At 42.7% G+C, this 14,849-nt stretch overlaps 1 protein-coding gene across 2 annotated transcripts in view; it reads left to right on the top strand.

Annotated features, from left to right (window-relative positions):
• The window catches only part of HECW2 (HECT, C2 and WW domain containing E3 ubiquitin protein ligase 2), a 457,170-nt gene that overhangs the window by 160,902 nt on the left and 281,419 nt on the right, over positions 1–14,849 (top strand). For both annotated transcript variants that reach the window (XM_045294741.1, XM_004701507.3), the window contains exon 2: positions 250–576. In XM_045294741.1, coding sequence (XP_045150676.1) covers positions 285–576 — 292 coding nt within the window. In that variant the 5' untranslated portion in view covers positions 250–284. The remainder of the gene's footprint in view (positions 1–249; positions 577–14,849) is intronic.

Here is a 14,849-nt window from a genome sequence, read left to right as displayed (position 1 = left end):
AGTTGTTAAGATGAAGCTTTGCTGCATGAAACACGGGTGTGTGATAGCTTCATGTGACCTCATTCTATCGAAATGGCTCCTGACATCACCCACTGACAGTAGAATAATGGGTCTTATTTTGACAACAGAAGATTATCGTGGGGGTCAGGTTGGGTTAATAAACAGTTCTCAAGGCTTTCTGTCTGGGAAGCCTAAACCTGACTCCCCTCGTTGTAGCACTCATGCGTTGTGCCCGTTTGTGTCTTGCAGCTTTGTAGGAAGCCGGGTGCAGAAAGTCAGGCGCGATGGCTAGCTCAGCCCGGGAGCATCTGCTTTTTGTGCGGCGCCGGAACCCCCAGATGCGCTACACGTTGAGCCCGGAGAACCTCCAGAGCCTCGATGCCCAGAGCGCCATGCCAGAGAACGTGACCCTCCAGCGGGCCAACAGCGACACGGACCTGGTGACTTCGGAGAGCCGCTCCAGCTTGACGGCCAGCATGTACGAGTACACACTGGGGCAAGCCCAGCACCTCATCATCTTCTGGGACATTAAAGAGGAGGTGGACCCCAGCGATTGGATTGGGCTTTATCATATAGGTGAGTCACGGGAAAAGGACTGCGTGCCGTTTTGCTCCGACCTGGTGCTCTTCTGTGTGCGCCTCTAGAGGAAGCAAGAGCCTCTGCAACGGGGCTTCAGAAGGGTCGGGCTCCGGTGGGGATCCCTTATCACTTAACAAGTCCATTTCCCGGGACTTTTGGAAGCTCCCTCATCTAGGTAACACGGTTCAGGGAACGTTCCTTTCTTCTTGGGAAGGAAAGAGTGAACTGCAATAAATGATTTGGTTTCTGTGAATTTTATGGTAACGTGCCTACCTTCTTCAGTGTCCAAACCTGAGGGTTTTATAGTTTTTTCTTTTCAGAACTGCACACGGCTTCTGATTGGTAGGCTTGTTGTTGAAAGAGGCGACTGTTTAACATGGATCCACATGTTTAAACAGCATGACAAAAAGCTTAGCTATAGATAACCCGAAAGAAAAGAATGTTTTCTATTTTCTAAAGGCTGAATTGCATGATTAAGAACATGAAGTCTAAGTTATCCTTTTATTTTGCAATTCTTTGATGTGTCCTAGATCAATTAGGTGACGAGAGTGTCACCTTCTCTTACTGAACAACTTAGAAATGTGTTGCTATTTGCTTTACTAAAAGCAGTGTTGCTCTCTGTAGCTACTTTGCACCTGTTATTCATAGGTCAGTGAATGATAAATGGAACCTTCAGAAAACAGAAACTTTGTTGTATTTTGTAGCAGAAAACCAAAAGCAGCCACATAGCTATAGAGAAAACACAATTAATTTTGGATTTTAAACCTAATATCCCCTAACACTGGAGAATTTTTTCTTTAGCCAAATGAAGGAGCTCCTTTCCAATTTCCATATCAGGGACAGGAATACCTGGAGATACTGGGATTTTGGTTCCAGGCCACTGCAATAAAGCTCATATCACAATGAAACAAATCATGTGATTTTTTTCTGCCAGTGCATATGTTATTTTTACAGGAGACCATAGTCTACTGTATGAAATAGCACTATGAAAAAGTCTGCAGTATTGTGAGAATGACCCAAAGGGGGCACAGAGAGAAGTGAATGCATGCTGCTGGGGAAATGGTGCTGGTGGACTTACTCAACCCCGACCTCCACAACCTTTCCATTTGTAAAAAATGCCGTGTCTGTGAAGTGCAGTCAGGCAAAGTATGCCTATATTTTATGTGGCAGACGTGGTTGCTTGCACTGTACATCTTTTTAAAATAAATCTATAAATTAGCAGGACAAAGACCTGATTTGGGCAGTGGTTCTCAACAGGGGCAAATTTGCTTCTGTAATGATATTGGGCAGGATCTAGTGGCCTCTTGGATCCTCGGTAGCATAGTGGTTGGGCTGCTAGCTGCAAGGGCAGTTGTTGGGCAGCTTGAGCCCCTCCGTCAGAGAAAGAAAGGGCTTGCTACTCCCACAAGTATTTCCAGGCTCAGAAACTCATGGGGCAATTCTCCCCTTCCCGGGAGGGTCCTATGGAGTGGGCATTGCCTCAATGACCGTGAGCTTGGTTTGGTTTGAGTGATCTTTTTGGTTGTCTCAAGTGGGTGGGGAGTCCCTGGGTGCCACAAAAAGTTGAGTATTCAACTGTTAACCAAGAACCTGCCCAGAGGTGCCGTGAAAGAATGACAGTGATTTACTTCTGAAATATTACAGCCTTGAAAAAGTTTGAGGTTGAGGAAACAGTGTGGGGGCCACGTCAGACCTCCTCTGGCTCCTAAGGCTGCTTGCCCCAGGACAGAGGTCACAGATGCCTCCACCCTCCATTCCATTTCCCTCTCTTCTGACACCAGTGTCTCGCCAGTGACACTCCTGTGGCTGGATTGGATGATTAACTGCAAAGGCTACTTAGGACTCACAGATGATGTTCACAAGTATGGGGTTTACTAGGGAAGTTACACCAGAACAACAACAACAACAATAACAACAAAACAACAAACTCACTGCCATCGATTTGATTCCAGCTCTGTAGAGACTCTAAAAGATGGGGTATAACTGCCTCTGTAATTCTTTATGGGAGCAGTAAGTTTTCTCTTTTTCCTGTGGAGCAGTTGATGCTTTCAAACTACAATTAGCAGCCCAATGTGTAACCATTATGCCACCGGGGGAAGTTAGCAGCTTATAATTCAGGTGAAAAATGCTTGGGGTTCAGCCAATTGGCCTGGCCTCTGTCATGTTCAGGCAATGTTACAAAAATTTTTTAGGGCTGATAATAAATGCCCAAAGGGCATGTCACACTGCTGTAAGTCTCAGCCCCAGAGGCACTCAGCTCTGGGGGTCAGCAAATGCAGCTCTGCTAACTGAGTGCCCAAGGGCACTCCACTTCACAAGCCAGCTTCCTGCCCCAAAGAACAAACCTTTACTTGCTTTGTGGGCTGGGACATCCATCACTCTGTCTCATGTCTGGCTCCTGGCTCTGTTGCTGCTGCTCTGCCACTCCTCTGGTGTCACAACTGTCGCCCAGATCAAGGGGGTTCAATGCATAGGGATCTCATGTCCAAAGGGCACACCTCACTTCTGGCTCTTCTTTTTTCCTAGTAGTACTATCCCCGCGTTCTGCTTCTGAGATGGTTCATTTTATGCCCAGCAGAGTGGCAATCACAATGAACCCTGTTAACAATCACTCACACCAGAACCTTGTCAGTGTCTTCCTTGACCTTCTCTTACCCATATGCATCGTTGAGAAAGGATCATTTGGTGGGAATTACAGAGACTGTGGTTAGAAGAGCCATTTTAAGTAATTCATTGCACTTCAGAAGCATAGTTCTACTCTGATGAATGTGGGACCACCATGAGTTAGAGTGACTTGATGGTAACTGGCTTGGTCTGGGTTCAGTTGAGTAGAGGTAAGCAAAGCCACCAGAGATGCTGCAGAAATTGTACAGGACATGCCATTGCCACTACTCTTACTCGGTATTGTACTGGGGGTCCTAGCCAGGGCAATAAGGAAAGAAAGGGAAAATAAAGAACATCCACGTTGGTAGGAAAAATGAAAACAATGCTCCTGATAGATGCTATGACATGATACATAGAAAATCCTAGACACTCCACAAGGAAGTTACTAGAACTAATAGACGGATTCAGCAAAGTGTCAAGGTACAAGATTAACATACACAGATCACTTGGGTTCCTCTACAGTAGCAAGGGGAACTCTACAAAGGAAATGAAAACAATAATATTTATAATATCCCACAAAAAATAAAATGCCCACCAGGGATGTAAAAGTTTTACACAAGGGAAAATACAAAACACTACATCATGAAACCAATGGGACAAATAGAAATGGACAAACATCCCATGCTCATGGATTGGAATGCGCAACACTGTGAACATATTAATACTACCCAAAGAGATCTATAAATGTAATGCAATCCCGATCCAAATCTCAACAACATTCTTTAATGAAATAGAGTTATCTCCAACTTTATTTGGACAGGAAAGAGGAACCAGAAAAGAAAGGAATTAAGGAATCCAGTGCATACTACATGTTAACTTCCAATTGACCAAAGCCATAAAGTTTTAGTGTCCTTACATTTTACTTTTTAGAAGAGGGTCTATAAGTAAAAAAAGTTCTAACTGTGTAATCAACACCAAAGATAATGGTTTAGAAAGTGAAAATAGAAATTGTCTCATTTAGTCTGCTGGGCTGGCCCTAATCCCAACTACGTGGACAACCCCCCTCCCCACAGAAGGATTCACTTCAGAGGTCAGCACTGAAGTTACAACTCAGGGAGAGGGGAGTGTCTGATCAGAGCACACAGGAGCAAAGGAAGAGAAGGAGAGAGAGTGGAGCACATCCTGCCCACCAAGCCCCTAGGCTGGTACTCCTGCTCAGAGCAGCCAATGCACTGAGAGGACCAGAGGGCCGGCCCCGCCATGAGACAAGATGTCCCTCACAGACCCATATCGCTATGAGGGACAATACCGGAGGCACAGTGTGGGAATTGTGCCCGATCTGACCCCACCAAACCAGGGGCAAAACGCTAAGGGCATGCAACAGAGCTGCAAGGGGAGCAAAGCAATGAAGTCCCCAGGGAATACCAAATATAGACTTTGGTGCCAGGGTGTGGCATCCCATCAGACTCAACTGAAAAACACTCCTAAAGGTCAACAAACAGACCTTGAACTATTTATAGGCTTTTCTTTTTTTTCTGTCGTTTCGTTGTTTTTTGTTTTTGTGTTGTTTTGTTTGCTCTGCCTTATTTTTGTGCTTATTAGTGTCTCTGTTTGTCTATCTAGATAAGATAGGCTGGATAAACAATCTGGAGGAGAAAACAATGGGATCAATGGTTCCGGGGTGACATGGGAGAGGGGAGGTGGGGAAAGGAAGTAGGTATTAACAAACTTAGGGACAAGGGAATAACAGTGATCTAAAATCAATGGTGAGGAAGGCGTAGGATTCCTGGTAGTGTTTGATCAAGGGCAATGTAACCGAGAGGAATTACTGAAACCCGAATGAAAGCTGAACAAGATAGTAGGACAAGAGAAAAGTAAAAGTAAATAGAGGAAAGAACTAGGAGGCAAAGGGCATTTATAGAGGTCTAAATGCAGGCATGTACATATGTAAATATATTTATATATAATAATAGGGAAATAGATCTATGTACATATGTTTATATGTTAAGTATTAAGGTAGTAGATGGGCATTGGGCTCCTACTCAAGTACTCTGTCAATGCAAGAACACTTTGTTCTAATAATCTGGCATTCTGTTATGCTCTACTTCCTGATACTATCACTGAAGACAAAATGGGTACATAGCAAATGTGGTGAAGAAAGCTGATGGTGCCCAGCTATCAAAAGATTTAGTATCTGGGGGTCTTAAAGGCTTGAAGGTAAACAAGCGGCCATCTAGCTGAGAAGCAACAGAGCCCACATGGAAGAAGCACACCACCTGTGTGGCCATAAGGTGTCAGTGGGATCAGATATCAGGCATCAAAGACCCAGAACAAAAAATCATATCAATGTGAATGAAGGGGAGTGCAGAGTGGAGACCCAAAGCCCATCTGTAGACAATTGGACATCCCCTTACAGAAGGGTCACAGGAAGAGACGAATTCGTCAGGGTGCAATATAACACCAATGAAACATACAACTCTCTTATAGTTCTTTAATGCTTCCTCCCCCTACCCCATCCCACCTCCCACACACTATCATGACCCTAATTCTACCTTACAAATTGGCTAGACCAGAGCATGTACACAGGTACATATAAGAGCTGAAAACACAGGGAATCCAGGACAGAGAAACTCCTCAGGACCAATAATGAGAACAGCAATACCAGGAAGGTTAGGGGAAGGTGGGGGGAGAAAGGAGGAACTGATCTCAATAATCTAAATATAACCCCCTCCCACGGGGATGGACAACAGAAAAGTGGGTGAAGGGAGGCATCAGTCAGTGTAAGACATTAAAAAAATAATAGTAATTTATAAATTATCAAGAGTTCATGAGAGAGGGAGGGTGGGGGAGAAGAGAGGGGAAAAAATGAGGAGCCGATACCAAGGGCTCAAGTAGAAAGAAAATGTTTTGGGAATGATGATGGCAACATATGTACAAATGTGTGTGACACAGTGGATGTATGTATGAATCGTGATAAGAGCTGTATGAGCCTCCAATAAAATGATTAAAATGAAAACAAAACAAGAACAACCACAAAAATGGTCTCTTTTAAAAAGTGGTCATTCGTCCGATTTATATAGCAGTCTGATAGACTTCTGTTTGTTGATCTTGTATCCTGCCACTCTGCCATATTCCTCTGTTGCTTCCAGTACTCCTCTTGTGGAACTTTTGTTTTTTTATATATATAAAATCATATCATCTGCAAATAACGATAGTTTCACCTCTTCTTTTCCCAGATGAATATCTTTGATGTCTTTCTTTTGCCTGATGTTGTTAGCTAGGACCTCCAGTACAATGTTAAAGAAAAGTGGGTCCAGGGGACATCCTTGTCTAATCCCCTTTTTCAGTGGGTTTGTTTTTGTCTTTTCTCCATTGACTACCACATTGGCTGTTAGTTTTTCATATTTAGCTTGCATTATATTGAGGAATTTTCTTTCCGTTCCTATCTTCTTGAGTGTCTTAAACAGGAATGGGGGTTGGATATTGTTGAATACTTTTTCTGCGTCTATAGTATCATGTGGATTTTACCTCTGTTCATGTCAATGTTGTGAATAATACTGATGGATTTTTGGATGTTTAACCTTCCCTGCATCCACTTGGTCATGGTGAATTATTCATTTTATATACTTTTGTGTTTTATTGGCCAGTATTTTGCTAATGATTTTTACATTGATGTTCATCAGAGATATTGGTCTGTCATTCTAGTTTCTTATGGGATCCTTGCCCACTTTAGATATCAGTGTTATACTAACTTCATAGGAATTGTTTAGGAGTTTGCCATCTCTTCCATGCTATGAAAGAATTTGTGTCGGATTGGTGTCAGTTCTTCCCTGAATGCTGGCTAGAATTCTCCTGTGAAGCTGTCTGGCCTGGGGGATTTTTATGTTGGTAATCTCTTGATAACCTTGTCTGTTTCTTCTATTGCTATGGGTCTGTTGAGGTTCTTGACGTCCATCTTAATAGTCTAGGGAGGGGAAGTATTTGTCCCTGTCTTCCAAGTGGTTGAATTCACTGGAGTATAGGCCTTCATAGTACTGTATAATTAGCCTTTTAATTTCATTAGGGTCTGTTTTAAGACAAAATGGGTACACAAGCAAATGTGGCGAAGAAAGCTGATGGTGCCTGGCAATTAAAAGATATAGCATATGGGGTCTTAAAGGCTTGATGATAAACAAACAGCCATCTATCTGATAAGCAACAAAGCCCACATGGAAGAAGCACACCAGCCTGTGTGATCATGAAGCGTCGATGGTATCAGGGATTGGGCATCAGAAGACCCAAAACTAACAATCATATCGATGTGAACAAGGGGTGGTGCTAGAGTGGATCCTAAGCCCATCTGTAGACAGTTGGTCATCCCCTCACAGAAGGGTCACAAGGAAGGGGTGAGCCACCCAGGGTGCAGTATAGCACTGATGAAACATACAACATTCCTCTAGTTCTTTAATGCTCCCTCCTACACACCCCCACCCCCTGACTATCATGACTCCAGTTCTACCTTACAAATCTGGCTAGACCAGAGCATATACACTGGTACAGATAAGAGCTGGAAACACAGGGCATCCAGGACAAATGACCCCCTCAGAAGCAGTAATGGAAGTAGCGATACTATGAGGATAGGTGGAAGCTGGGGGGAGAAAAGGGGAACCGATTGCAATGATCGAGGTATTACCCTTCCTCACAGGGGTGACGAACAACAGAAACATTGGTGAAGGGAGACAGCAGACAGTGTAAGATAAGTATAAATAATAATAATAGTTTATCAAGGGTTTATGAGAGTGGGAGGGAGGGGAAAAAAGCAAAGCTGATTCCAAGGGCTCAAGTTGAAAGAAAAGGTCTTGAAAAGCATGATGGCAACATATGTAGAAATAAAGTGCTTGATGAAATGGATGTTTGGATAGTTATAAGAGCTGTGAGAGTCCCCAATAAAATGATTTGTTTAAAAAGTGTGCATTTTCCTCTAGTTTATTTCAAGAAGCTTCTATTTTTTCTTATATAAATCATACTTTTTATTTTTGCTCCACTCCATATGTCTTTTTTACTCTGGTTGCTTTTAAGATGAAAAAAAAAACAACTAAACACACAGAAAATAAACTTCCTCACTGGCCACAAAACTCATTGCCACCAAATGGATTCTGTCTCGTGGTGACCCTGTAGGGAAGAGCAGAGCTGCGCCTTTGGGTTTTCAAGTGTAAAACTTTATAGGAGTAGGAAGCCTATCTTACTCGGTATTTTACTGGAGGTACTTATACCACTTGCCTGATATCTGTAAAGCACTGCCTTATCTGTTTTCTCAGCTAAGCTGGTTTTACTTCCTTAGAAGCAGAAGTTGCTTCCATGCTGTTGGTATGGGGTTGAAGTGGAAAGGTGCCCTTAATTTTCTTATCTGACCATTTCCAGAGAAATCGGAATTAAGCTGATTGTTTAGTACATGTGTTTGCCCTTTTGTTTTAATGTGTTTCCTACTGGTTTTAGATCCCTAGTGGGGAAGAATTGCCATCTCTAAACTTTTCAAAGGGCATCTGGGCATAAAGATAACACATAGCTTACCAAAGGACTTGGTCTGGGCATTGGAGTACTATTGGTTTTAGCAGGCCTTCTTCTGTGGGCCCCATAAGACACAGGCCTAGCATCTAGGGTGTTAAATACAGTTTGCTTCTGTGGCTGTGGGCACATGGCTGTTTAAAAGAATGACCAGCTTATCTGGAACCTCATACTGAGGGAGCAGAGACCTAGCTTTAAGCAGAGGTGGCTCTTTCTGTCTTGAGACTAGGAGGCCTCTTCTGATGTCTGGAGTGCAGATAACCTTACTTCTGTGGGGATTTTGCTATCTTATGTAGGAAGGATAGGCATTTATGGTCACACTGCAGTCGGTACAGAATAGCCATTTCTTGCCCTCTTCCTCCTGCAGACAGAATCCTGGTGGGGTCAGACAGAGAAACTTCGATCTAAGGGATAGTAGGCCCTTACTGGCTATGGAAGGTTGAATCTTGTATAGGTGGTTGAATCTAACTGGTGGTTAGTTTAGGACTAGGCATATTAGCCGGTTATGACCAGTCAAATGGTAGTTGAGGATTTGGGGGAAGCTTCTCTTTCCAATGAAAATCCAGAACCTCATGAAGAGCCCTTAAACTTATTTCCTTTGTGCTTGGGGTTTATTCTGTTCTGTAGGGTTGCTACGAGCCGGAATCCAGACGATGGCAGTGAGTTTGGTTTTGGCGGTTGCTATACCATAAATGTGCTGAGATTTTAGGTTTCCTGACATGAGCACACCTGTCAGGAGTCAGCTTTAGGCTTCTTGGTAAGCAGCAGCCACTCCCCTCCGGTTGTGTCCGAGAAGCCAGATTGTTTCCTAGCAACTTCTAGTTTTATTTATGGAGCCAGAGAGACAGTCTCTATAGAAATATGTCCCAAAGGGAAGAGATTTTAGTGGAACCTGGAGATGGTGAGGTGTGCTTATTAGCACATTCAGCATTTTGATTATGTTTTTCTTGGCTTACATTTTCTTCTCCTTTTGAAGTGAGTTTTGTTTTTGTTTGGTTGTTAGTGATGTTTTGCTCTATACAACTCGCTCCATATGACTTTTAGTATTACCAATCTGGAGGGGAAATATATCCTTCTGCACTGGAAAATTATATCTTTGTTTAGGCATTTTAGACTGTAAATAGTCCTGACTGGAACTATTAGAGGCCTGGTCAAGCTGTTAGGCATTTGGCTGCTAAATGCAAGGTCGGTGGTTCCCACTCATCAGCTGCTCCGGGGAAGAAAGATGAGGGTGATTGTAAAGACTTACAGTCTCCGAAACCTTCTCTAAGGGCCTTCTGCGTCTATGGAGGGGTTGGTTGCACAGTAGTTACAACACATCTGCTAACTGAAAGGTCAGTTGCTTGCACCCTTTTGGTGCTCCTTGGGTGAAAGATGCAGCAGCCTTCTTGTTGTACAGATGTGCAGCATTGGAAACCTTGTGGGGGTAGTTCTTCTCTGTGCTGTAGGGTTACTGTAAGTTGGGCGATTGGCAATATAAATGAACAAGTCACAAATATCAAAGTACTATTTGACGAAAGTGATTAAAAAGGAAGTTTGTAAAACCGAGGCTAATAACATTTCCCCTGGCAAAAGTCGTATACACCCTGAGATTTTCAGAAACGAAACAACGTAGTTTCTGTACTCAGTAGAGCCCGTGAAGTGTCTTTGGTGGTATAATTATCTCAGATCCTCAACTCTCCAAATTTCAACAATGAATGGCTTAGCGATGGTTTTCAGAAATCTCTAAGTTTTTAATTTATTGTTGGTCTCCAAAGTTAGAATGGACCCCCTGACAAATTTAATGGTCTTGCTCATTGTCTCTTGATAAGGACACAAAATAAACACTATGCAAGTACTTATCTTGTACAGAAACCTATAGGGAATTCAATGCAACCAACTTTCCATAAAAAATCAAATGGATGCACGAGTTTAAGAAGGAGGCACACCATATTAAATTTGCTTCAGGCTCACAATTTCATTCTTCTGAACCTTTGATCATATGCTTCTTTTTTTGGCCATTCAGAAGAAAAACACTCCACCAATGGGCTTACTTTTCCCTTTCTCCTTTGTAAGCTCTCATTTTTCGACTTCAGGTGCCCAAATAGAAGCAGCAAACTGCATGTTATGAATACTAGAAGAATGGACCATGCTGGACCCAAGTGCTGTCCCCAGTGCCGTCCTGTGGACTGTTTGTTGCCAGTCTGTGACTAGATCAGGAGCCGGGTCCAGAATCGAAATCAATTTATTGCTTCCTTCACGGAGAAAACCTTGCGATGGTCAAACAAACCAATGCCACTAGAAAAGGCTAGGAAAGGTGTTTTGTGTTCTGGCTGAAGTGTTTCATTGCATCATGGACAGGTAGGAAATAATTTACCACCATCTGTCAGGACCATACTCAGAATATACCTCTCATTGTCCAGGTGTGGAAGAGTATTCTTTCAAAGATGAACAGCAGAATAGCTGTATTTTAGAGTGTTGTGATAAATGTAAGTGTGTCTGCTAAAAATAAAGTAAGACCCAAGTGTATGGATACTTGTTAGGGGCAGAATCCGGTCCGGAGCTTACGTTTCTAGTGTCCCGGTCTTCATTTCCCCCTATGGATGGGAGATGTAGTCCCGTGATTTCGACCTGTGGGTCTTTTGTTCACCACCTTCCTGGTTTTTATAATACCGAGTTAGCACTTGTATGATTAATATTTTTCTTGAAAGCATCAGATTACAACCAACAGAGCTATCTACCCTGGCCTTGTTCTAAGCAATGGGAAGATGTCTGCTGGGTTGCTTATATCTATTTCTGATACACATTGATTATTAAGACATAACCTTCAGTAGCAAAGCACTCAAGATCATCATATGCAGTGCATTTTGAGGAATTTTCGCCTCAAGTGACCAGTAGTTAAGAGTATAAACTCAAGAGTGAGACAGATTATACTAAAGGACAATCCATTTCGCAGGAGACCGACTCTGGGTGAGTTATTGACTCTCTCTAAATTTCATTTTCCTTATCTGTGGGTGGTGGGAAAACAGCCGAAGGACCTACTGCATGAGGATTAAAAGAGACAAAGTATATATAGCTCTTAGCTGGGTGTCTGGCATATTGTAAGGTCCTGCTGATTATAAACTATTATTATTTTCACTGTTATTAATATAATCCTTTTGCTGGCAGTCTGATGCTGTAGCATAACCCAGTCCAATGAATAAATGTCCAACAAGGGCCTTTAGATTACAGTGGCACACTGGTCTACTTTTATATGGCATGAAGTACTGTCCTTTGAAACACAGCTCTAGTAGCGGTAAAAAGCACCGGAAATGCAAGTGCTAGGCTAACGTGGCATTTTCATTTGAGTATTATGTAGGCTTTAAAGCAACATGCTTTCTGAGGCGATGGGAAAGCTGCTTTTTCATCTGAAATTTATTCAAATGGAACAGAGAATTAATGTACTAGGTATTTTGTTTCCAGAATACCTATGAAACACAGGTAAGAGTGCCTCTGCTGAAGCTCTTTTGATATTTGCGCATGATTATTGCCAGAGAAAAATTCATTTTAAGTGATGGCCTTAAACTTTAAAAATATTTAGGAAAGAAATGCTTTGAACATGAAATTGACTTTCGAATGAATTTAACTCTAAATTACTTTTTTGGTCCCTAGTTGTATTAGGGAAGAGTTCCTGTTGCAGAGCGGGTTGCAAGTTGGGCTGCTAACCACGAGAACAGTGGTTTGAACCTAGCAGCTACCCTGAGGGAGAAAGAGGAGGCATCTCTGTCAAGAGTGACAGTTGGGCAACCTGGAAGGGCAGTTCTGCTCTGCCCTGTGATTTGGAATTGACCGGATGGCACTGAGTGGTTGAGTTTAGTTGTATTAGGAGAGGTTAAGTTATGCTGTAGTAATTAACTACAACAAAAGATTGTTGCTGTTGTAATGGCATAGGGGCCATCTGACCTCTTCTGACTCCCAGGACTGATTGCCTTAAGGCACGGGTCCGACATGCTTCTGCCTACTCTGACACCAACCATTCCTCCCAGGGCACTGTACTTTCCAGCTGGGTTTGCTAATTCATGGCCACACACAACTCTCAGTGCTCACAATTATGGGCTTTATTAGGGAAACTAACAGTTTACAAATCAGGATACAATTGCTTTGTCAAGACAATGGCTTCTCTGCTGGGCCAACAGGCCGGCCTCTCTCTGGCCCCCAGCCTCTTGGTCAGGCCTCTGTAAAAATGCTCAGGCAACATTACAAAGCCCTTTTAGAGCTGCTAATAAATGACCACTCCACTGTAAACCTCAAAACACTCAGCTCCATCTCCCTGGGCTCCTCCAATTCAGTGCCCAGAGGCACCCCACTCCACAAGCCAACCTCCTGCTGGGAAGCACACGCCCTACTTGCTCCGCTGGCTGGAAGGCCACTGCTGTGCCTCCTGCTGGCCCCTGCCTCTGCCGCTCAGTGGTGGCCAGCTGTCTCCTGGATTAAGGAGGCTCCGCATATGGGGATCCCGGGTCCAAAAGACTAGCTCTGCTCCTGGCTCGCTCTCTCTTGCTGGCAGGAAAATCTCCTCTTTCTGCTTCTGAGGTGATCTCATTTTTACATCGAACAGGATGGCAATCACGGGATCTTTTCTTTTTTTTACATTTCGAAACCAGACTTTTTTATTGTCAGGTGAAGGTTTACAGAGCGGGTCATAGTTTTACATTCAACCATTCATACCTATTCTGACTCAACTCACCCATTGCAATACTTTCAATGTACTATCATTTATCCACTTCTTCCCTGTTTTTCTGTTTCCATTCATAGTTCTTTCTTAATGTTCTGAACTTAGTGGTTGGATAAATGCTGCCCCTTTGATCTTAAATGACTGATTATTCTAACACAGAGGAGAGTTTATTTCCATATCTGAAGGCTAAGATCCACAATTTGGGGTCCCACCAATCTATCTGATCAGTTAGCCTGGTGTCTTTCCTAATTTCTGTTCCATAATTTTCTCCCACTCTGGCCGGAACCTTTTAAGGTGATCTTTTTTCAGAGCAGTCGGTAGTAGTAAGTAGATGGGCACTATCCACATGGTTCATCCATGTTGTGAGGTGTTTCACAGATTCTTAGTAATTCTCAACATTTTCATAGTATCCCATTGTGTGTATAGACTAAAGTTTATATGTCCATTTTTCCACTGAAGGGCATTTAGGTGTCTCCATCCTTCTGCTTTGTGAGTAGTGCTGTGATGACATGGGTGTACATTATATTATCTACTCGTCACATGGCTTTTATTTCTCAAGGACAAATACCAAGTAGAGTGATTGATGGGTCATACGATATATTTATTATTATTGTTATTTTTTGGTGGGTTTTCCTTCTTTCTTTTTTTATTGTTACAAAATCATAGAACATTTTATTTAACAAAAGCATTAAATATGATACAATTAAAAAAACACTTTATTAGGGGCTCGGTGTTAATTTTTTTTAAAAGAATCATTCTTTCCACACTGATTGTTTATTTTAACATCCCACCAGAAGTGGATGGTGACTGCTGAGTCAACACTTAGAAACCAAGCCACTCTGAGGGAGAAAGAACCAAAGTGGATGAGCTTCCAGTCTCTACACACCCTTGTAGAGTGTGCTTTTTTTCATTTTTATTGCTTTCCTTATCACTTTTTTTAAAGATCATTTTATTGGGGGCTCTTACAGGGATTAATAACAATCCATACATCAATTGTGTCAAGCATATTTGTCCATATGTTGCCATCATTCTTTTCTAAACATTTATATTCTATTTGAGCCCTTGATATCAGCTCCTCTTTTTATCCCTTCTGGTGGCCCCTTGATAAATTATAAATTTTTCTTAATTTCATATGGTTTACTGACCGCTGTCTCCTTTCCTCCATGTCCCCCCCCCCCCACCTTCCCAGTCTCACTACTCCTATTTCTGTGCCTGAGGGGTTTATCTGGTCTGGATTCTGTGTGTCCTGAGCTCTTATCTGTACCTGTGTGTACATGCTCTGGCCTAGCCCTCAGTGAAAGGCAGGATTGGGGTCAGGATAGAGGCGGATGAGGAAGCCTCAAGGCTTATCAGTGTCTTTCAACTGTCTCTTACCCAGCCCTCCCAGGAAATGGTCATTTGGTGGGAGTTAGAGAAACCAGGGCTAGAA

This window comes from Echinops telfairi, unplaced genomic scaffold, assembly GCF_000313985.2.
Source record: "Echinops telfairi isolate 266 unplaced genomic scaffold, ASM31398v2 ScPeMD7_3;HRSCAF=10, whole genome shotgun sequence".
Classification (NCBI taxonomy): Eukaryota; Metazoa; Chordata; class Mammalia; order Afrosoricida; family Tenrecidae; genus Echinops; species Echinops telfairi.
Note: the sequence above shows the minus strand (reverse complement) of the source record. Positions and strands in the feature narration are given on the sequence as shown.